Source organism: Oncorhynchus mykiss, chromosome 3, assembly GCF_013265735.2.
Source record: "Oncorhynchus mykiss isolate Arlee chromosome 3, USDA_OmykA_1.1, whole genome shotgun sequence".
Taxonomy (NCBI): Eukaryota; Metazoa; Chordata; class Actinopteri; order Salmoniformes; family Salmonidae; genus Oncorhynchus; species Oncorhynchus mykiss.
In genome coordinates this window covers 2,103,573-2,126,590 of record NC_048567.1, presented here as the reverse complement: position 1 = coordinate 2,126,590, position 23,018 = coordinate 2,103,573, and the positions used below count along the sequence as shown (strand labels likewise).

Below are 23,018 nucleotides of genomic sequence, written 5' to 3'. Positions count from 1 at the left end.
CTATGATCTCCTTATGAAGACCCCCTGCACACTATGCTCTCCTTATGAAGACCCCCCCTACACACTATGCTCTCCTTATGAAGACCCCCCCTGCACACTATGCTCTCCTTATGAAGACCCCCCCTGCACACTATGATCTCCTTATGAAGACCCCCTGCACACTATGCTCTCCTTATGAAGACCCCCCCCATGCACACTATGCTCTCCTTATGAAGACCCCCCCTACACACTATGCTCTCCTAATGAAGACCCCCCTACACACTATAACTCGGTGCGGAGAGGAAATAGGTATGTTTTCTTGCTTCCTCCCCTGCTTGGCCACCCTTTAAAAACGCTTGTTTGCTTTTACAACTGGGTCTGTGGGCACCTTGGGGAGGGCTGGTGCAGATAGATGGGGACTCCATTATTTGTTCTGCCTTTGTAACAGCTCATTTAAAACCACAAGGGCAAGAGGCCCCAAGACAGATGGCATCAACTTAAAAAATAATCAAGGTTTAATTTGACTCTGAATACTTCCTAATATAAGGTAACATTACACCTTTGTGAATGTTCCGGAAGAGGTATCTGGAAGCTTTGAGGGAAGAAGGCTGAAACTGAAAGAAGAAGAAATGGTTGCCCAATATTTGCTACATTTGCAGCAGTTACTTTGGCTACAGAAATGTCACTGGAGACAAATAACAACCATCCCAAACAGGCTACCTTAAATTGCAGAAAACTGCTCAAGGGTCTGAGCTGTGATCTTTCCTATTGTCATTATTGCGTGTAGTGTGAAATATATCAAGTCTTACCAGTGCAAGAAAGAACTAAGCCTGGGTGTGAAATTGCTTAAGCTCAGTTTAAGTCTCAGTGCAAGTCATACCTATCACCCACTCCTAGCCTAGCCTCACCTAGTCTTAACTGCTGTAATGCTGCCGCTAGGAGCCTCTCTGCTCATCAAAGAGCTGCTTAGAAAGCCCCTTAAGCTCTCCTTTAAAGGGTTACACAGATCCCAGAGAAATGAGGAGCTGGCCTGTGTTTAGTGGGTTATGTGACTGAGTGTGGGAAAGTGGGCTAATGGTTTAGTTTAGGGGGAGACATCTGAGATGTACAATAACATGAACACAGTCTTGTGTTGGGTCTTGAATGTGAAAAATGAAAATCTATGTCCCAAAATAAGGCTATGAGAAGTTGGAAGTATAGACTCAAGCTGTATGACATGTTAGAAACATCCTCTACAAAGACCAGACAGTTGCACAGTAGGGGAATGAACTTTATTTTATAAAAGAAAGGTTTGTAGCACAAGGCAGAAAAAAAAGAGAACAAACGCAAACAGCTATGAACAGAATCCAGGGACCCCCCACGGGTAGAGAAGGGGCCCCGTTACAGCCCAATCAAAGAAGCAAGGGAACAAGACTGACATTGTTCGGATTGAAAGTGATTTTTACACTACAAACATTAGAATGGGCTGAGCTAAATGTACAGTATGAGTCAGACAGGCAGACAGACAAACTGACAGACATAGTTTATGTCTTTCACAGGAACCCAAACACAGAACCCCATAGTAATATTTTATACATTGACAAGACAAACGAAACAGGAAAAAAAAGTTACAGCTTTACATACATTGATTGACCACGTTAAGACCAGAGTCGACATGTTGCATGGGGCAATTTGAAGAGGGAGTCAGGGGTGGGGGATGGGGAGAAGGAGAGAGGTCCCATCTTGTTTTTTATTTTATTGAAGTAACATCAAACCTGCGTGTGGAGGTAAGCATGTCACTGGGGAGTACGAAGGAAGCGATTCCCTTTAAAAAAGGGTCTCCCTTAACCATATCCCCACTCGCTTTGTAATTCGCCTTGACAGTAAATCAATTCTCAAGCCTGGCCCCTTGGACTCCTACAACCCTGGGTCCTCCTCTCCCCTAACATTCCTGCACACATGAATCATTCCGACTCCTGGCTTCTAGAAGGCATTTCCTGCCCGCCCTCTACTCTCTCCTCTCCTTCTTTCTCTCTCTCTCTCTCTCCCTCTCCTCTCTCACTCTCTTTCTCTCCCTCTCTCTCTCACTCTCTCTTTCTCTCCTTCTCCTTCTCTCTCTCTCTCTCCCTCTCGCTATTTCTCTTCTTCTATTTCTCTCTCTCACACTCTCTCTCTCTCTCCCCTCCTTCTCTCTTGTTCTTTCTCTCCCTCTCTTTCTCTCTCATTCTCTCTGTTAGTGAATCCTCTGCTGAAAGTTGGGTAGGAACCTGGCTGAGCTTTGAATTGGACCCAGAGGGGAGAAGGAGGAGGAAGAGAAGGAAGAGGAGGTCGAGGAAGAGGAGAACGAGGAAGATTAGGATGACACGGCATCTCAACACAGGATGATTTTGTTGTTTTGTTCTTGCTATATTCCCTATATAGCACAGAACTTTTAATCTGAGGCCTAAGGGATGCCCATTTGTGAAGCAGACCTGGTCCTATGGTCTGATGGAGCTGACTGCCTGCACGCACCATCCATCCATCCATCCATCCATCATCTATCCATCCATCCCTCCCTCCATTCATCATCCATCCATCCCTCCCTCCCTCCATCTATCTATCTATCCATCCATCCATTCATATATCCCTCCATCATCTATCCATCCATCATCCCTCCCTCCCTCCCTCCCTCCCCCCTCCCTCCCTCCCTCCCTCCCTCCCTCCCTCCCTCCCTCCCTCCCTCCCTCCATCCATCCATCATCTATCATCCATCCATCATCTATCTATCTATCATCCATCCATCCATCCATCCATCCATCCATCCACTGATTTAGCGTTTGCTCCTCCACTCTGCAGTACTGTACATCAATAAACAGTCTCATTCCCAGTGTAGGCTGGCTGTACTCAGTCGTAAGGGTGGGCTGTGTTGTGTTAAGGTTGAACAATACATTCTCTCTCATACAGACATGAGCATGCTTCCTTATTTTCATGTCATTTTCAGAGACCACTGAACACAGAACATCACAGCTTTTTGGAGAACGACGGAGAATATGACATTTGAATAAAACAAGTCAGCAAGTCAAAGTTGAAGTGAATTGATGGCATAAATGTTACACTATGGGAACATAAAATGGCATTCATAAATTGTACAACGGTTAAACTTTCCATCCCTTCTAGAATATTCTCTTACGCTAAATCTACTGTATACATACATACTACATTCTGTCAATTGAGCAGAACCTGAAAACAATCAAAGCAGTTCCTTAGAAGTAAAAAAAGAAGGAGCACTCTTCTAGTAAATCTTCTCTTCATGTTATATACAGCACGATGAAACATACTTTACATTACAGATCACTTCACAAAGTTCACAAACAGAGAGTCAGTCTGGTGGGGGTTTGGGGTGCGGCTGCACTTCACTGAGACAGCGTCACATCTCAGGGCAGGGAGAGGACTGCCTGGGGAGTCCTAGTCGGCTCTGTGTGTGTGTGTTGGCTGCAGTGTGTGTGTGTGTGTGTGTGTGTGTGTGTGTGTGTGTGTGTGTGTGTACGTATGCGTCTCTGAATGTCGCAGTGTGTGATCTCCTTCATCTTCTGCCCCCTCTCAGATCATAGCTCTTATCACCAGCTGACCTTTGACCTGGTGGAGTGAGGCCCTCTGCTCCGCCTCTAGGCTCTGACTGGACAGGGACTCGTCCTCGCTGTCGATTGGCTCCTCTTTGACCTTTATGACCCCCAGGCGGTGGTGGGCCTCTACGATGGAGGACAGTTCCCCGAGAGAGCTGTTGCTGCCACTGCTGCTGCTGGAGCGAAGGGTGTGTTTCTGGATCACGCCACCAGGGGGCATCCTGTCCTCCTGCATGTCCATCCTCTCATCCGCCATCCTCCGGGTGTTGTCCTCCTCCTCCTCCTCTGACTCCTGCAGGTGTGGGTTGACCAGGGAGCTGGGCTGACGGAGTTGCTCGATGGACTTGGACAGCAGCTGCAGAGAGGTACAGCATCAGAGGTAATTTAGTTATAATGCTCAACAGACAGATTCATTATTATTTCACAATTCATCTTTACGTTTTATTATGAGTTTGACCTAGCCAGTAGAGAGTAGGGTGTTCTGTGCAAAGCAGCACAAGTCAAATTCATCCAAATTAACACTACATTTCCGCATAAATAAGGCTACACAGAGAATGCAGTCACTGGTGCTGTCTCCTTAAGAGCATGCCCCAGACAGTACTATGAGGCACTGCTATGGGTTTCATGTCTCAACATCTAGTCAAACTTTATTTGTTAGACAACAGAAAGTGGAGCAATCACTTAAACACCTTAACCATTGACAGCTGGTAAGATAGCACAAACACTTTGGCGTAAGAACGTAGGCCTGGTATAAATATCTCTCCAGCAGAGAATTAGCCTCTTTATCTTGGTATTAGTCAACGCTTTTTATACCTCCCTCTAAAATCCTCTCTAAGCTCTTGTAAATGTCCATTAGTGATTAGTGGCCCCTATTGTTGGTGTAAAAACCTTACAAAATACCAACCTTGCAAAACAATCCTGCGCCATAGTGCTACTGTTATTCCTACCATTACTGGTGCTGCTACTGGTTCCAATACTGCTACTACTGCTGCTGCTGCTGCTGTTACCACTACCGCTAATGCTAACGCTACTGCTGCTGTTATCACTACTGCTAATGCTAACGCTACTGCTGCTGTTATCACTACCGCTAATGCTAACGCTATTGCTGCTGTTATCACTACTGCTAATGCTAACGCTACTGCTGCTGTTATCACTACTGCTAATGCTAACGCTACTGCTGCTGTTATCACTACCGCTAATGCTAACGCTATTGCTGCTGTTATCACTACTGCTAATGCTAACGCTACTGCTGCTGTTATCACTACCGCCAATGCTAACGCTACTGCTGCTGTTATCACTACTGCTAATGCTAACACTATTGCTGCTACTGTTAACACTACCACTAATGTTAACACTACTGCTACTGCTGCTGCTACTGTTACCACTACCGCTACCGCTTCTGCTACTACTGCTGTTGCTACTGCTACCACTACCAATACTGCTACTACTGCTGCTGCTGCTACTGTTACCACTACCGCTACTACTGCTGCTGTTACCACTACCGCTAATGCTACTACTGCTACTGTTACCATTACCGCTACTACTGCTACCACTACTACTGCTACTGTTACCACTACCGCTACTACTGCTACTGTTACCACTACCACTACCACTACTACTGCTACTGTTACCACTACCGCTACTACTGCTGCTGTTACCACTACCGCTAATGCTACTACTGCTACTGTTACCACTACCGCTACTACCGCTAATGCTACTACTGCTACTGTTACCACTACCGCTACTGCTACTACTGCAGTTGCTACTGTTACCACTACCACTACTACTGCTACTGTTACAACTACTGCTACTGTTACCACTACCGCTACCACTACCGCTACTACTGCTACTGTTACCGCTACTGCTGCTACTACTGCTACCACTACTACTGCTACTGTTACCACTAGCGCTACCACTACCGCTACTACTGCTACTGTTACCACTACCGCTAACGCTACTGCTACTACTGCTGCTGCTACTGCTACCACTACCGCTATTACTGCTACTGTTACCACTACAACTACTACTGCTACAACTACCACTACTACTGCTACTGTTACCACTACCACTACCAATACTACCACTACCGCTACTACTGCTACTGTTACCACTACTACTGCTACTGTTACCACTACCACTACCACTACTACTGCTACTGTTACCACTACCACTGCTACCACTACCGCTACTGCTACTACTGTTACCACTACCACTGCTACCACTACCTCTACTGCTACTACTGCTCTTGCTACTGCTACCACTACCACTACCGCTACTACTGCCTCTGTTACAACTACCACTACCGCTACTACTGCTAATGTTACCACTATCACTACCACTGTTGCCACTACCACTACTATGTTTGAGATCAATTGACACTCTTTACCATGGCACTTTGAGATTTATTTTAAACTGTTCAGAAATGTGGTGGGTACTCTCTTCGTTTGCTGGACTTTATCCTGCTAACTGTTCCAGTAATGACTTGGTGCTGCCTATCTTGGCCAGGGCGCTCTTGAAAAATAGATTTTATTCTCAATGAGCCCTTCCTGGTTAAATAAAGGTTAAATAAATAAAATAAACTCTTACCACTACCTCTACTACTATCGCTACTACTGCTACTGTTACCACTACCACTACTACTGTTACCACTACCGCTAACGCTACTGCTACTAAATTAAATCAAATCAAAGTTTATTTGTCACGTGCGCCGAATACAACAGGTGTAGACATTACAGTGAAATGCTCACTTACAGGCTCTGACCAATAGTGCAGAGATATTTTTTTTTTTAACTATGTGTGTGTGTGTAGGTAAGTAAAGAAATAAAACGATAAGAGTAGCAAGGCTATATACAGACACCTGTTAGTCAGGCTTGTTGAGGTAGCATGTATATGTGGGTATGGTTAAAGTGACTATGCATATAGTATGCATATGAACAGAGAGTAGCAGTAGCGTAAAAAGAGGGGTTGGCGGGTGGTGGGTCACAATGCAGATAGCTCGGTTAGCCAATGTGCAGGAGCACTGGTTGGTTGGGCCAATTGAGGTAGTATGTACATGAATGTATAGTTAAAGTGACTATGCATATAAGATAAACAGAGAGTAGCAGCAGCGTAAAAGAGGGGTTGGGGGGGTACACAATGCAAATAGTCCGGGTAACCATTTGGTTACCTGTTCAGGAGTCTTATGGCTTGTGGGTAAAAACTGTTGAGAAGCCTTTTTGTCCTAGACTTGGCACTCCGGTACCGCTTGCCATGCGGTAGTAGAGAGAACAGTATATGACTGGGGTGGCTGGGGTCTTTGACAATTTTCAGGGCCTTCCTCTGACACCGCCTGGTGTAGAGGTCCTGGATGGCAGGCAGCTTTTCCCCAGTAATGTCCTGGGCCGTAAACACTTCCCTCTGAAGTGCCTTGCGGTCGGAGGCCGTGCAATTGCCGTACCAGGCAGTGATGCAACCGGTCAGGATACTCTCGATGTTGCAGCTGTAGAACCGTTTGAGGATCTCAGGATCAATGCCAAATCTTTTTAGTTTCCTGAGGGGGAATAGGCTTTGTCGTGCCCTCTTTACGACTGTCTTGGTGTGTTTGGACCATTCTAGTTTGTTGTTGATGTGGACACCAAGGAAATTGAAGCTCTCAACCTGCTCCACTACAGCCCCGTCGATGAGAATGGGGACGTGCTCGGTGCCTGGCCATGCAGTCGTGGGTGAACAGGGAGTACAGCAGGGGACTGAGCACGCACCCCTGGGGAGCTCCAGTGTTGAGGATCAGTGTGGCAGATGTGTTGCTACCTACCCTCACCACCTGGGGGCGGCCCGTCAGGAAGTCCAGGACCCAGTTGCAGAGGGTGGTGTTTAGTCCCAGGATCCTTAGCTTAGTGATGAGCTTTGAGGATACTATGGTGTTGAACGCTGAGCTGGAGTCAATGAATAGCATTCTCACATAGGTGTTCCTTTTGTCCAGGTGGGAAAGGGCAGTGTGAAGTGCAATAGAGATTGCATCATCTGTGGATCTTTTGGGGCAGTATGCAAATTAGGGTAGGTCTAGGGTTTCTGGGATAATGATGTTACCAGCCTTTCAAAGCACTTCATGGCTACGGATGTGAGTGCCACGGGTCTGCTGTTGCTACTGCTACCACTACCACTACCGCTACTACTGCTACTGTTACCACTACCGCTAATGCTACTACTGCTGTTGCTACTGCTACCACTACTACCGCTACTATTGTTGCTGCTACTGTTACCACTACCGCTACTATTGCTGCTGCTACTGTTACCGCTACCACTACCGCTACAACTGCTGCTGCTACTGCTACAGCTACTGTTACTGCTACTGCTACCCTTTGCTACTACAGTACAACTCCTATTGCTACTGCTACTTCTACCCCTGCTGCTGCTACCTCTACTGCTACTACTACTACTGTTACTGCTACTGCTGTAAATGAATTGGGCCAATGGCTAAGATCCTTCTAAATAAACACAGAGCTCATCTCTGATTAGTAGACATTTATAACCTCCTCTTAGTGAGAGAGGTGCTTTGGTCTAAAGTATCTACTGTTATTGACCTGAGTGCTCACATCAGGGGTGATAGGGTAGCTAGGGTTATTTGTTTAGATAAACATCCAATGCCCCTTCCTCCGGTCAATCAAATGCACCTTCAAGCTCAAGGAATGCTTGTGCATAGCACAACCTATTTTGAGTCACTGCATTATTTTTTTTGTATATTGATTAAGAGGGACTAGAATCAGAACTAAGGAAGTGTTTTAAACAGCTTATGGCATCATTGGGAAGTTTGACTGGGGAGACTTAAACTGTGTAGTTAGGGGACTTTTGAGGCCCTTCCTTGTTAGTTTTAAGTGAGATTGCGCGTCTTGTTGCTCTCAGATTCCCATGGCTGTTTGAGGGCTTGTGCATTGGGACAGATCAGTGTGAGAGCAACACAATGCTGCCTTTCACTGTGTCTCTCTGGCTGTGTCTCTGTATGTCCGCCACCTCAACCACTCACTTCCCGTGGCTGAATAATTGCACTCTGCCGATGGCACGGTCACCACAGCCTGCTCACAGAAACACAAATATTGCCACAGAGGAACAAAAGCGTGTATTCTGGGGCCATTTGAATTTGGCTGAATTGAATTTCACAGGGTTTGCATGCGAATGCCACTGATGCCTTAAGCTATGATAACAGAATTAGTGCTATGGGAAGCATTTCTTCCCCTATTTGAAGTCAGGCTCAACATGTTTACTTAGCAGAAATAGCACAGGGAGGCTGAGCCGGGTGGAAGGGCTCTGTAAACACAAAGCAGCTACCACAGAATGTTTGATAAGACTAAATATAGCCTTGTGTGTGTATAAACTGCTGAAATTAAAATCCCCACTGGGCACACACTTGGTGATTTTAATGTATAGGTTGCATGTATTATTTACAGGCGATATGGGGATGTTAGTGTACAGCAAAAGTACAGTAAAGGTCAGTTAGCTGATTGATGTGGATCAGTTTAGTTTTCTACATCAAAATGAATGGACAGGGGGACCTGATCCTAGATACACACTCCTACTCTGCTGCTGGTACTGTTTCTTACCTTATTGATGTGGATCAGTTTAGTTTTCTACATCATAATGAATGGACAGGGGGACCTGATCCTAGATACACACTCCTACTCTGCTGCTGGTACTGTTTCTTACCTTATTGATGTGGATCAGTTTAGTTTTCTACATCATAATGAATGGACAGGGGGACCTGATCCTAGATACACACTCCTACTCTGCTGCTGGTACTGTTTCTTACCTTATTGATGTGGATCAGTTTAGTTTTCTACATCATAATGAATGGACAGGGGGACCTGATCCTAGATACACACTCCTACTCTGCTGCTGGTACTGTTTCTTACCTTATTGATGTGGATCAGTTTAGTTTTCTACATCAAAATGAATGGACAGGGGGACCTGATCCTAGATACACACTCCTACTCTGCTGCTGGTACTGTTTCTTACCTTATTGATGTGGATCAGTTTAGTTTTCTACATCAAAATGAATGGACAGGGGGACCTGATCCTAGATACACACTCCTACTCTGCTGCTGGTACTGTTTCTTACCTTATTGATGTGGATCTGCTGCTGGTATTGTTTCTGCTTCTCCAGGAAGTGCTGGTGTTGCTGCTGGATGACCAGCTGAGCCAGGGTGCTCTGGGGCAGAGGGGCTGACTGGGTCCGGTTCAGGGGCCGGTGCTTGGGTAGCTTGGGTCTGCTGTTGGAGGAGGGCCTGTCCTTCATGGCCAGAGGGGAGTGGGGGTGGGTGGGCATGGAGCCTTGACCTGGAGGGGCAAGACGGCGGCACTAAGATTCAACGTTCTAAATCTACACTAATTCCAACTCATTTAATTCATGATCTTCATGACCACTTCTTCAACTAATTATAAGCAATATTTAATAATTCAATATCTCTCCCATTCAAAGTGGTGTAATTCTATTGCCCAGTAACCTGGTCAGATTGTAGTCTTGGACTGAAAAGTTCCACTGTGATTTTCCATTGAGTATGCTTTTTAGTCCAGGACTAAGCTTAATCAATGTCTGGGAAACGGGCCCTACATCTCGGTTTAAGTCTGTCTCAGTGTAAGGATAAGGACTCACCAGAGGAGGAGAGGATCTTCTGCCGTCTTATCTGCTCCTTCTGAAGGAGGTGTTGGAGCAGGGCCTGATGGCTGGGGGACACCTTGGTCTCCATGGAGGTCACCGTGGGCATGGGCACAGGCCCCAGAAGCTGCCCTGGTAGACCATGCCTGACCTCCCCAGTCTTCTCCTTCAGCCCGATGGCAGCCTGAGAGAACACAGAGACACACAGAGCAGGGGCTTAGAAATACAACTGAGGACTAAAGTTCTCACAATATAATGGTGCTTCTATATATTCTATTAAGTTTTCATTCCCAAAAAACTGAGAAGAGTTGTCATTTTGTGCAGTCAGTTTTTCCTCTGCATTATTTGCCAGAAACACTTGGTATAATTTTGTTTTTGACAATCACCTCTTCAAATGGTTACACTCTTTCTATCCAGCTGATGTACCAGACAGGTCTCAATGTAAGGAATGTGTCAGGGAGCTAAAAGTGATGTATCATTTGGCCCTTATCTGGACTGGAGCTAGCTGTACTTGACCGGGCAAGGGGCCGCTGGGACGTTTTAAAAAGCTGTGATTAATGAGGTCATATAGAGAGAGATAAGAGGAGGCCTGACAACAGACTCTTAACAACATCTAACATCTAAGTGGAATAAAATAATCTGGGGTTAAAGGTCGTTGCCCTGCTGCCGTATGTATAATCCTGACAGCCACTGATGCTGAAGTCTTTCAACAGCCAGACAAGGCAGAGAACATCTCTCAAACTACACTTCCCTTTGTTTTTAGTGAAAACCTGACTTTGTTATCTAAGAGTCTATTGTTGGCTAAAACCTTTTTTGAACCACCTGGCTATGTATTACAAACGTGGTTCAATTAAAAGCGTTACAGAATGTTGTTCTACAAATGAAAGACTAGTTGATAGCTATCTACGTAACAAATTAGAAATCCTCTCTCCAATGGCCTGTGTTTGTGAGAAGGTGTAAAAGCTAGCCAGCTAGCTAACCAGGATCAGGTCAAGGGTGGCTGGTTGTACTAGCTAGCCAGGATCAGGTCATGGTGGCTGGTTGTACTGGCTAACCAGGATCAGATCAAGGGTGGCTGGTTGTACTAGCTAGCCAGGATCAGGTCAAGGGTGGCTGGTTGTACTAGCTAGCCAGGATCCGGTCATGGTGGCTGGTTGTACTGGCTAACCAGGATGAGTCATGGTGGCTGGTTGTACTAGCTAACCGGGATGAGGTCATGGTGGCTGGTTGTACTAGCTAGCAAGGATCAGGGCATGGTGGCTGGTTGTACTGGCTAACCAGGATGAGTCATGGTGGCTGGTTGTACTGGCTAACCAGGATCAGGTCATGGTGGCTGGTTGTACTGGCTAACCAGGATGAGTCATGGTGGCTGGTTGTACTAGCTAACCGGGATGAGGTCATGGTGGCTGGTTGTACTAGCTAGCCAGGATCAGGGCATGGTGTCTGGTTGTGCTGGCTAACCAGGATCAGGGCATGGTGGCTGGTTGTACTGACTAACCAGGATGAGTCATGGTGGCTGGTTGTACTGGCTAACCAGGATGAGTCATGGTGGCTGGTTGTACTAGCTAACCAGGATGAGTCATGGTGGCTGGTTGTACTGGCTAACCAGGATCAGGTCATGGTGGCTGGTTGTACTGGCTAACCAGGATGAGTCATGGTGGCTGGTTGTACTGGCTAACCAGGATCAGGTCATGGTGGCTGGTTGTACTGGCTAACCAGGATGAGTCATGGTGGCTGGTTGTACTGGCTAACCAGGATCAGGGCATGGTGGCTGGTTGTACTAGCTAACCAGGATGAGTCATGGTGGCTGGTTGTCCTGGTTAACCAGGATCAGGGCATGGTGTCTGGTTGTCCTGGCTAACCAGGATCAGGACATGGTGGCTGGTTGTACTGGCTAACCAGGATGAGTCATGGTGGCTGGTTGTACTGGCTAACCAGGATGAGTCATGGTGGCTGGTTGTACTAGCTAACCAGGATGAGTCATGGTGGCTGGTTGTACTGGCTAACCAGGATCAGGTCATGGTGGCTGGTTGTACTGGCTAACCAGGATGAGTCATGGTGGCTGGTTGTACTGGCTAACCAGGATCCGGGCATGGTGGCTGGTTGTACTGGCTGACCAGGATCAGGTCATGGTGGCTGGTGGTACTCACGTTGATCTGGGAGGAGGTGGCGGAGAGGCCCAGGGTGATGTTGGGTAAGGAGGGAGACGTGTATAAGCTCAGAAGGTTGGACATGGAGCCCTCTGGACGAAATAACCTAGGCTGTGATGGCCAGCGCTGAAATGACAGGAAAGAGAGCGAGGGAGAGATAGAGAGAGATAGATAGAGAGATTTAGAAAATCGGACTATGGAACATTTAAAAGAGCAACAAGAGCACTGTAATAAACATTAATGCACTAAGACGGACGACGTTCCGGCTCCCTGCAGTATAGCAGAAAGATATGCGCTATTACTGACGGATGATCAAAATGAGTGCCACTTAAAAGTGTGTCATCAAATTGTAGGATATTGTGAAGACAACATGATCAGGTATCGTTTAGCATCACCCCCCCGCCCCCATCCACCAGAAATCTACCCTTCTCTTCAAAAGATCTCTGTACCCCGTCCCTGGTCTTCCCATCCTCCAGCCCCAGGCCTCACCCTCCTCAGGCTACTCTCTCTACCAGAGAACATCAGTGTAGCTGGGGCATGCTTCCTGTACCCAGCAGGGCCAGCAGAGCAGCCTAGCAGCATGTGGTTCTGGAAGGGCCGTGTTTATCCTTCCAACCCCCTCTAGTATTCAGTGACCTGAACAGGGATATCCGGCCTGTATTCCACCCCAGGGACCCGTTCCCTCTGAAAAAGGATACCTAATGTAACGGTGCACAAACACGACTTGCTTTTGCAACAGGCATGAGGCCTTCGGTTAGCCCCCGCCAGTTAGCCCCCACTAACAGTCCCGCCACAGTACGTTTCATGAGAGAACGAGTCTTAGCTTTGGGCTGATACAATAGCAATCCTGTGTGTTTATGTTGTTAGCATGTGGGTGGGTGTCTTTGGCTACCAGCGCCTGGGATATCAATTAAGCTCCACGGTTCCCCCCCTCCTACCCCCCTCCACCCCAATGGCAGGCCTGTTACTCCCCTCTCAATGTCACTGAGGTCCCTGAAAGAGTAAACATCGCTGGTTAAAGAAAACACAGCTGCTCTGTTAAAGATGGTTCAGAGATGTATCATATCTGCCACCCGCTAGAACGCAGTGTTTTGTGAGGCTGGGGTCCTAGGAGAGCCCCTGCCCCCGGCTAGTTACTGAGTCATGAATCTATTGGGGAAGGCCTCAGAAGGAAGGGAACAACTCACAGGGCTGTGGTCAGACAGCTCAGTGACAGATATACTATGACACGCCAACAGAACGCTTAGCTTGGATTCTTTTAGACTGCTTTTGGAATATTTCTGTTGTTGTTGAATATTTGGATTCTATTGTAGCGTAGAGTAGCTAAATAGCTTGCACGATACGTGTTGAGCAAGGGAAAAAATCAAGAGGTATGAAAATTGTGAATCGAGATACTGGATGAGGCATTTTTAACCACAAAACCATAGGGAAACACACAGGGATCCAAGATGCTTTCTGCCCTGAGAATTTATAGAGATTGAATTGCAACAAAAATGTTGCTGCCAATATTGCCTCACCATAAGAGTTCATGCCATGGATATGCAAACGCTTTGCATTTCACCCTTTATGAAAAATAAGACATAAGAAGAAAAAGTAAAATAAATAGTAAGTAGAAAGAAAGAAGTAAAGCAGGTGTGTATTACGTATGTGGACATTATGGGAGAGCTGTGTCTCTTTACCCTCAGTGTGGGGAGTCATTTCTACTGGACTGTAACAGACTGAACGCTTAGAGACAGACGGCAGGGACAACTGGCTGTTTTCATAGCTGCACACACACACACACAGACACACACACACACACACACACATACACAGGCAGGCAGGCAGACAGACACCCCGTGTGAGACATGACTTAAGAAGTTAGATTTTCACGATTCAGATTATTTATCTTGAATCCACTTGAATCAATTAAAAGTCACCGTAGTGTGTAGAGGATAAATACGAGCGGTCTGGCTACTGTTCTTTAGCTTTTGCTTTGGTTGCTCCTTGGGGTTTAAGCCGGGTCACTGTGAAGCACTTTGTGACAACTGCTGATGTAAAAAGGGCTTTATAAAATAAAATGGATTGATTGATGTTCTGGGTTCGTACCTCGGTTTTTGTGGTGGTGGGGAGAGAGGAGGGCCCGTTCTCGGCCCCCAGGGCGCTGGAGGCTCCGATGGGAGAGCTGGGTCCTGAGCCTGGGGCACTGTTAGTGGCTGTAGAGTCTGTGAAGAGGACAGAGATAATGTTAGTGACTGTAGAGTCTGTGAAAAGGACAGAGATAATGTTAGTGGCTGTAGAGTCTGTGAAGAGGACAGAGATAATGTTAGTGGCTGTAGAGTCTGTGAAGAGGACAGAGATAATGTTAGTGACTGTAGAGTCTGTGAAGAGGACAGAGATAATGTTAGTGGCTATAGAGTCTGTGAAGAGGACAGAGATAATGTTAGTGACTGTAGAGTCTGTGAAAAGGACAGAGATAATGTTAGTGACTGTAGAGTCTGTGAAAAGGACAGAGATAATGTTAGTGGCTGTAGAGTCTGTGAAGGGGACAGAGATAATGTTAGTGGCTGTAGAGTCTGTGAAGAGGACAGAGATAATGTTAATGATTGTAGCGTCTGTGAAGAGTACAGAGATCATATTAGTGGCTGTAGAGTTTGTGAAGGGGACAGAGATATAGATTGTTATTGGCTATAGAGAGGACAGAGATAATATTAGTGGCTGTAGAGTTTGTGAAGGGGACAGAGATATAGATTGTTATTGGCTATAGAGAGGACAGAGATAATGTTAGTGGCTGTAGAGTTTGTGAAGGGGACAGAGATACTGTTATTGGCTATAGAGAGGACAGAGATAATATTAGTGGCTGTAGAGTCTGTGAAGGGGACAGAGATATAGATTGTTATTGGCTATAGAGAGGACAGAGATAATATTAGTGGCTGTAGAGTTTGTGAAGGGGACAGAGATAATGTTATTGGCTATAGAGAGGACAGAGATAATATTAGTGGCTGTAGAGTTTGTGAAGGGGACAGATATAATGTTATTGGCTATAGAGAGGACAGAGATAATGTTAGTGGCTGTAGAGTTTGTGAAGGGGACAGAGATAATGTTATTGGCTATAGAGAGGACAGAGATAATGTTAGTGGCTGTAGAGTTTGTGAAGGGGACAGAGATAATGTTATTGGCTATAGAGAGGACAGAGATAATGTTAGTGGCTGTAGAGTTTGTGAAGGGGACAGAGATAATGTTATTGGCTATAGAGAGGACAGAGATAATGTTAGTGGCTGTAGAGTTATACATTACACAATATGTGTCAACAACAATCATACCCATCATTTCTAGGGCCCTCTTCTTGTAGGGGGTCATGACGTTGCTGTCTTTCCTCTTCAGCAGTGGACTACTCCTCCTCTCTGCTACCTTCTGCTTCAGTCTAGACTTCACCTTCAGGTTGGGCTCTGAGGCTGGAGGAGGACAGAGAGAGGAGGGAGAGAGGGGATGGTTTAGTAAGACTCAGGCTAGAGGAGGACAGAGAGAGAGAGAGAGAGAGGGAGAGGGGGAGAGAGGGAGAGAAAGAAGGGGAGAGGGAGAGAGAGAGGGGGGGGGAGAGAGAGAGAGAGAGAGAGAGAGAGAGAGTGAGAGAGAGTGGTTTCGTAAGACGAGGCTGGAGGGGGAGAGAGAGACTATGGTTCAGCATAGTTCATACTCCATGTACTAGATCTATTTATATGCCTGTAGTGGTTGATGTTGGTGGCCACTGTCACTAACAGAAGACAGCCAGCCACCAATCAGCTTGAGTTCCCTCAAAGAAATGTTTACCAGTGGGAGGGACTGTAGCTCACGCCTGACAGGATTCCAAAGATGGTTTTGATATATTGTAGACCCGACCAGGACAGAATGACACATACCTCCATATCTTTAAACACAATCCTAAAAATGAGGAACAACTCAGCAAGGTCAGAATAGTGGTCCTGTCAAAGTTTTAATACATTTAAACCTGTAAGAAGAAGTATAGACACAGTTCTGGTGGTTTCTCTTCAACCAAATGACACCATTTCATTTCAGAGAGAAGATTCTGAGCTGTTTGAGGAGATGCAATGAGTCAAGATTGGGCCCATTTCCACCTCATCTGGTCTAAATTAGGTTGAGCAACACACAGGGTCTCTCTAAGTGAAGTGGTCGCTACCTGCTGCCCTGGTGACCACAGCCTGATACAGTAGCAGCAGTTAAACTAACACAAACGCATGGCAGATGTTTCAGATACGTTCCTCACACCATCTCCACATTCCTAATGCAAACCAGAGATACCACCCCACACACACACACACACACACACACACACACACACACACACACACACACACACACAACACACACACCACACACACACACACAACACACACACCACACACACACACACATACACACACACACACACACACACACACACACACACACACACACACACACACACACACACACACACACACACACACACACACACACACAAACACACAAACACACACTCCCATGTCACTGGACAAACACGTCCCAGGCTAAATGAATCCAGACCCACTTTTAGATGAAGTCCTAATGGACAGCCTCTGTTTGACAGGAATATGAAGAAAGTCAAGTAGTGACAGAGTGAAGTTGAGAGAGTGACTACTGGACTGATACCAAGGAGTAGGACACATGGACAAATAACATGGAACCAAGCCAAATGATCAGCTCCTACTATTTATTTATTTATTTCACCTTTATTTAACCAGGTAGGCCAGTTGAGAACACCTTTATTCAACCAGGTAGGCCAGTTGAGAACAAGTTCTCATTTACAACCTGGCCAAGATAAAGCAAAGCAGTGTGAACAGACAACAACACAGAGTTACACATAAACAAACATACAGCCAATAACACAAAAGAAAAGAAAAATAGAAAAATGTATGTACAGTGTTTGGAAATGTAGAAGAGTAGGGAGGTAGGCAATAAATAGGCTCTAGTGGCGAAAATAATTACAATTTAACATTAATACTGGAGTGATAGATGTGCAAATTATGTGCAAGTAGAGATACTGGGGTGCATAAGAGCAAGAGGGTAAGTAATAATATGGGGATGAGGTAGTCGGTTGTGCTATTTACAGATTGGCTGTGTACAGGTACAGTGATTGGTAAGCTGCTCTGACAGCTGATGCTTAAAGTTAGAGAGGGAGATATAAGACTCCAGCTTCAGTGATTTTTGCAATTTGTTCCAGTCATTGGCAGCAGAGAACTGGAAGGAAAGGCGGCCAAAGGAAGTGTTGGCTTTGGGGGTGACCAGTGAGATATACCTGCTGGAGCGCATGCTACGGGTGGGTGTTGCTATGGTGACCAGTGAAATATACCTGCTGGAGCGCATGCTACGGGTGGGTGTTGCTATGGTGACCAGTGAAATATACCTGCTGGAGCGCATGCTACGGGTGGGTGTTGCTATGGTGACCAGTGAGCTGAGATAAGGAGGGGCTTTACCTAGCAAAGACTTATAGATGACCTGGAGCCAGTGGGTTTGGCGACGGATATGTAGTGAGGGCCATCCAACGAGAGCATACAGGTCACAATGGTGAGTAGTATATGGGGCTTTGGTGACAAAACAGATGGCACTATGATAGACTACATCCAGTTTGCTGAGTAGAGTGTCGGAGGCTATTTTGGAAAAGACATCGCCAAAGCCAAGGATCAGTAGGATAGTCAGTTTTACGAGGGTATGTTTGGCGGCATGAGTGAAGGAGGCTTTGTTGCAAAATAGGAAGCCGATTCTAGATTTAATTTTGGATTGGAGATTCTTAATGTGAGTCTGGAAGGAGAGTTTACAGTCTAACCAGACACCTAGGTATTTGTAGTTGTCCACATATTCTAAGTCAGAACCGTACAGAGTAGTGATGCTAGTCGGGCGGGAGGGTGCGGGCAGCGAACGGTTGAAAAGCATGCATTTAGTTTGACTTGTGTTTAAGAGCAGTTGAAGGGCCAGATGTATACAGAATGGTGTCGTCTGCGTAGAGGTGGATCAGAGAATCACCAGCAGCAAAAGCAACATCATTGGTATATACAGAAATCTATTGGGAAAAAAACTGTAATATTTCAGTCAAATATCTATCTAGCATCACACAGTACAGACTGCCACTGAGTGTGTTGATATATGAAGGGTTGTTGTTGTGTCTGAGTGTTGTTGAGGCGTGGCGGTGATGATGAGGATGATCCTGTCAAGCCCTGAGGAGGAGTCAGTCAGTAGGCCAGCTCAGCCTAGCTCAACTCACCCCAAATGACACCCTATTGCTTATTTAGTTCACTACTTTTGACCAGAGCCCTATGGGCGCTAATAATGTCTCCCTATGCCCCCCCCCCTCTCTCTCTCTCTCTCACTCCCTACAGCCCTGGAATCCCCTCCACTCACACTTTAACACTACTGACATACAGATCAACACAGAGGTCAACCTACTAGTGCTGTAGGAGGATGATCCAGGTCAACACAGAGGTCAACCTACTAGTGCTGTAGGAGGAGGATCCAGGTCAACACAGAGGTCAACCTACTAGTGCTGTAGGAGGAGGATCCAGATCAACACAGAGGTCAACCTACTAGTGCTGTAGGAGGAGGATCCAGATCAACACAGAGGTCAACCTACTAGTGCTGTAGGAGGAGGATCCAGATCAACACAGAGGTCAACCTACTAGTGCTGTAGGAGGAGGATCCAGATCAACACAGAGGTCAACCTAATAGTGCTGTAGGAGGAGGATCCAGATCAACACAGAGGTCAACCTACTAGTGCTGTAGGAGGAGGATCCAGATCAACACAGAGGTCAACCTACTAGTGCTGTAGGAGGAGGATGGAACACAGTTACATAAACGGCCATCTCAGTATTATACAATAACTAAACACCATGTTGTTTCAATTATTTATCCTTTCCTTGAGATCAATTATTGAGAAGGGTTGTTTTTGTGATGTGACCATACGACGTGATGTTGCACAAGGGAGACGAGGGGAGACGAGAACACGAGCGTTAGGGGGGAGTTGACAGGGCCAGATGCTTCTATTTTGAGAGTCCTGTCAAATACAGCAGCACCAGCCCCTCTCTTTCCCTGTCTATCAGCCATCCGTCCTGTGAGTGAGGGGTACTGAAAGAGAGGAAGAGCGAGAGAGAGAGCGAGACAGGGAGAGAAAGGGCTGCAGGGAGTCTTCATGAATCCTCTTCATGCCCCGCTGCCCTGATTGCTTTCTATTTTTAGCACTGCTCCGTTCGCTGCCACCAAGCGCTCCGTCGCCACGGGAACGCCAGACAGCGGCGAAGTGGGAAACGGACAGACTTTGTCACCGTGTTTGTGTTCCAAATAGCACCCTATTCCCTATATAGTGCACTACTGTTTTTAAGGCAAAGGGTACCATTTAGGATGCATCTCATTAGTCTCTGTGGAAAAACCAGTGGTAGCGTTACCTGCCTACGACGCAACAGGAAGAGAAGCTGGCAGCAGACATCTCTAACTAACACAGCTCTCACGTTGATACAAACACCTGGGCTACTTCATTGGATAACTGGCAAAGTGCCAAGAACACATCACCCAACTAAAACAGGTGGCAATATGAATGAGCCACGATGGGTTTAACATGTCCATACAACAACCAGGTTATTACAGTAGAAAGTCCTGGGTAGGAGGTTGGTGGAGGCTGAATGTGTGATGCCTGTCTCCACTACATCTCAATGTTAACTCTGCTGTCAGTGTGATGCCTGTCTCCACTACATCTCAATGTTAACTCTGCTGTCAGTGTGATGCCTGTCTCCACTAGATCTCAATGTTAACTCTGCCTGTCTCCACTACATTTCAATGTTAACTCTGCTGTCAGTGTGATGCCTGTCTCCACTACATCTCAATGTTAACTCTGCTGTCAGTGTGATGCCTGTCTCCACTACATCTCAATGTTAACTCTGCTGTCAGTATGATGCCTGTCTCCACTACATCTCAATGTTAACTCTGCCTGTCTCCACTACATTTCAATGTTAACTCTGCCTGTCTCCACTACATCTCAATGTTAACTCTGCTGTCAGTGTGATGCCTGTCTCCACTACATCTCAATGTTAACTCTGCTGTCAGTATGATGCCTGTCTCCACTACATCTCAATGTTAACTCTTCCTGTCTCCACTACATCTCAATGTTAACTCTGCCTGTCTCCACTACATCTCAATGTTAACTCTGCTGTCAGTGTGATGCCTGTCTCCACTACATCTCAATGTTAACTCCACTGTCAGTGTGATGCCTGTCTCCACTACATCTCAATGTTAACTCTGCCTGTCTCCTCTCCATCTCAATGTTAACTCTGCCTGTCTCCACTCCATCTCAATGTTAACTCTGCCTGTCTCCACCTCATCTAAATGTTAACTCTGCTGTCAGTGTGATGCCTGTCTCCACTCCATCTCAATGTTAACTCTGCTGTCAGTGTGATGCCTGTCTCCTCTCCATCTCAATGTTAACTCTGCTGTTAGTGTGATGCCTGTCTCCACTACATCTCAATGTTAACTCTGCTGGCAGTGTGATGCCTGTCTCCACTCCATCTCAATGTTAACTCTGCTGTCAGTGTGATGCCTGTCTCCTCTCCATCTCAATGTTAACTCTGCTGTTAGTGTGATGCCTGTCTCCACTACATCTCAATGTTAACTCTGCTGGCAGTGTGATGCCTGTCTCCACTCCATCTCAATGTTAACTCTGCTGTCAGTGTGATGCCTGTCTCCTCTCCATCTCAATGTTAACTCTGCTGTCAGTGTGATGCCTGTCTCCACTACATCTCAATGTTAACTCTGCCTGTCTCCACTCCATCTCAATGTTAACTCTGCTGTCAGTGTGATGCCTGTCTCCACTCCATCTCAATGTTAACTCTGCTCTCAGTGTGATGCCTGTCTCCACTCCATCTCAATGTTAACTCTGCTGTTAGTGTGATGCCTGTCTCCTCTCCATCTCAATGTTAACTATGCTGTCAGTGTGATGCCTGTCTCCACTACATCTCAATGTTAACTCTGCTGTCAGTGTGATGCCTGTCTCCACTACATCTCAATGTTAACTCTGCTGTCAGTGTGATGCCTGTCTCCACTACATCTCAATGTTAACTCTGCCTGTCTCCACTACATTTCAATGTTAACTCTGCCTGTTTCCACTACATCTCAATGTTAACTCCACTGTCAGTGTGATGCCTGTCTCCACTACATCTCAATGTTAACTCTGCCTGTCTCCACTCCATCTCAATGTTAACTCTGCCTGTCTCCACCTCGTCTCAATGTTAACTCTGCTGTCAGTGTGATGCCTGTCTCCACTACATCTCAATGTTAACTCTGTCAGTGTGATGCCTGTCTCCACTCCATCTAATGTTAACTCTGCTGTCAGTGTGATGCCTGTCTCCTCTCCATCTCAATGTTAACTCTGCTGTTAGTGTGATGCCTGTCTCCACTACATCTCAATGTTAACTCTGCTGGCAGTGTGATGCCTGTCTCCACTCCATCTCAATGTTAACTCTGCTGTCAGTGTGATGCCTGTCTCCTCTCCATCTCAATGTTAACTCTGCTGTTAGTGTGATGCCTGTCTCCACTACATCTCAATGTTAACTCTGCTGGCAGTGTGATGCCTGTCTCCACTCCATCTCAATGTTAACTCTGCTGTCAGTGTGATGCCTGTCTCCTCTCCATCTCAATGTTAACTCTGCTGTCAGTGTGATGCCTGTCTCCACTACATCTCAATGTTAACTCTGCCTGTCTCCACTCCATCTCAATGTTAACTCTGCTGTCAGTGTGATGCCTGTCTCCACTCCATCTCAATGTTAACTCTGCTCTCAGTGTGATGCCTTCTCCGTTAGGCTGTCGGACCAAGACAAGGCCAGGAGGCTGGCTAGGGGGACTCTTAGTCTCTTAGAATGCATCAACAACAACAATTCATATTTCATAGCCTGTCAAATGATGCGTGTTTGATCCTTTTCAAATCGTCCAAACCAAGGCAAAGGTTCTGTGGCTTTCAAGGGCATGTGGCTGTAGAAACAAAAAAACGACAGAACTAAAAAAGTTACTATTGTTAATTTAACCAGTACAGTAGCTCTTGACTTATCCAGCAGAGACATCAGGCAGCAGGGCAGGTATGGCATAGGATAATTGGCTAAGTGGCTAGCTTCAAAGCAAATCATAAAAGTGCTAAAATGGTACAGTTTCCCCACAACAACTGCAACACCCCACCCCCCCCCACCCCCCACCCCCACAAAAAAAAGAAGGTGTTGGACCCCACGGCCAGCCAAGCTATAAAACGAGGAAGTCAAACCCCCAGACTGTGTCCCAAATGGCACCCTATTCCCTATATAGTGCATATATAGTGCACTACTTTTGACCAGAATCCTCTGGGGCCTGGTCAAAAGTAGTACACTATATAGGGAATAGGCTGCCATTTGCGACTCAACCCAGACCTGTAAAGTCTTCTCCACTTTGTTTTCAGAAGGCTGTTTTTGCTTAAACAAACAGTGGTGTCTTACTTCATTCTGCCCGGCAACAGTCCTCTTAACGCAGTGACACCTGCCTGTCAGAGTGTCAGCTATCGATGACGGACAACGTGTCCAGGAACAACACTACCTTTGTGTGTTTGCATGCCAATCTCTCAGAGGACTTTAATGAAGACGGACAGGAAATGGGGGGGGTGGGGCTCGCACAGAAAATGACCACATA

At 46.3% G+C, this 23,018-nt stretch overlaps 1 protein-coding gene across 9 annotated transcripts in view; it reads right to left on the bottom strand.

Moving 5' to 3' along the window:
* Nucleotides 1-2,686: 2,686 nt before the first annotated feature.
* Nucleotides 2,687-23,018, bottom strand: part of LOC110513668 (histone deacetylase 9-B-like) — a 113,628-nt gene continuing 93,296 nt past the window's right edge. For all 9 annotated transcript variants that reach the window (XM_036965598.1, XM_036965601.1, XM_036965575.1 and 6 more), the window contains 6 exons: nt 15,638-15,769; nt 14,424-14,539; nt 12,336-12,461; nt 10,183-10,369; nt 9,649-9,866; nt 2,687-3,915 (listed from right to left, as the gene is read on the bottom strand). In XM_036965598.1, the coding sequence (XP_036821493.1) occupies nt 3,538-3,915; nt 9,649-9,866; nt 10,183-10,369; nt 12,336-12,461; nt 14,424-14,539; nt 15,638-15,769 (1,157 nt within the window). In that variant the 3' untranslated portion in view covers nt 2,687-3,537. The remainder of the gene's footprint in view (nt 3,916-9,648; nt 9,867-10,182; nt 10,370-12,335; nt 12,462-14,423; nt 14,540-15,637; nt 15,770-23,018) is intronic.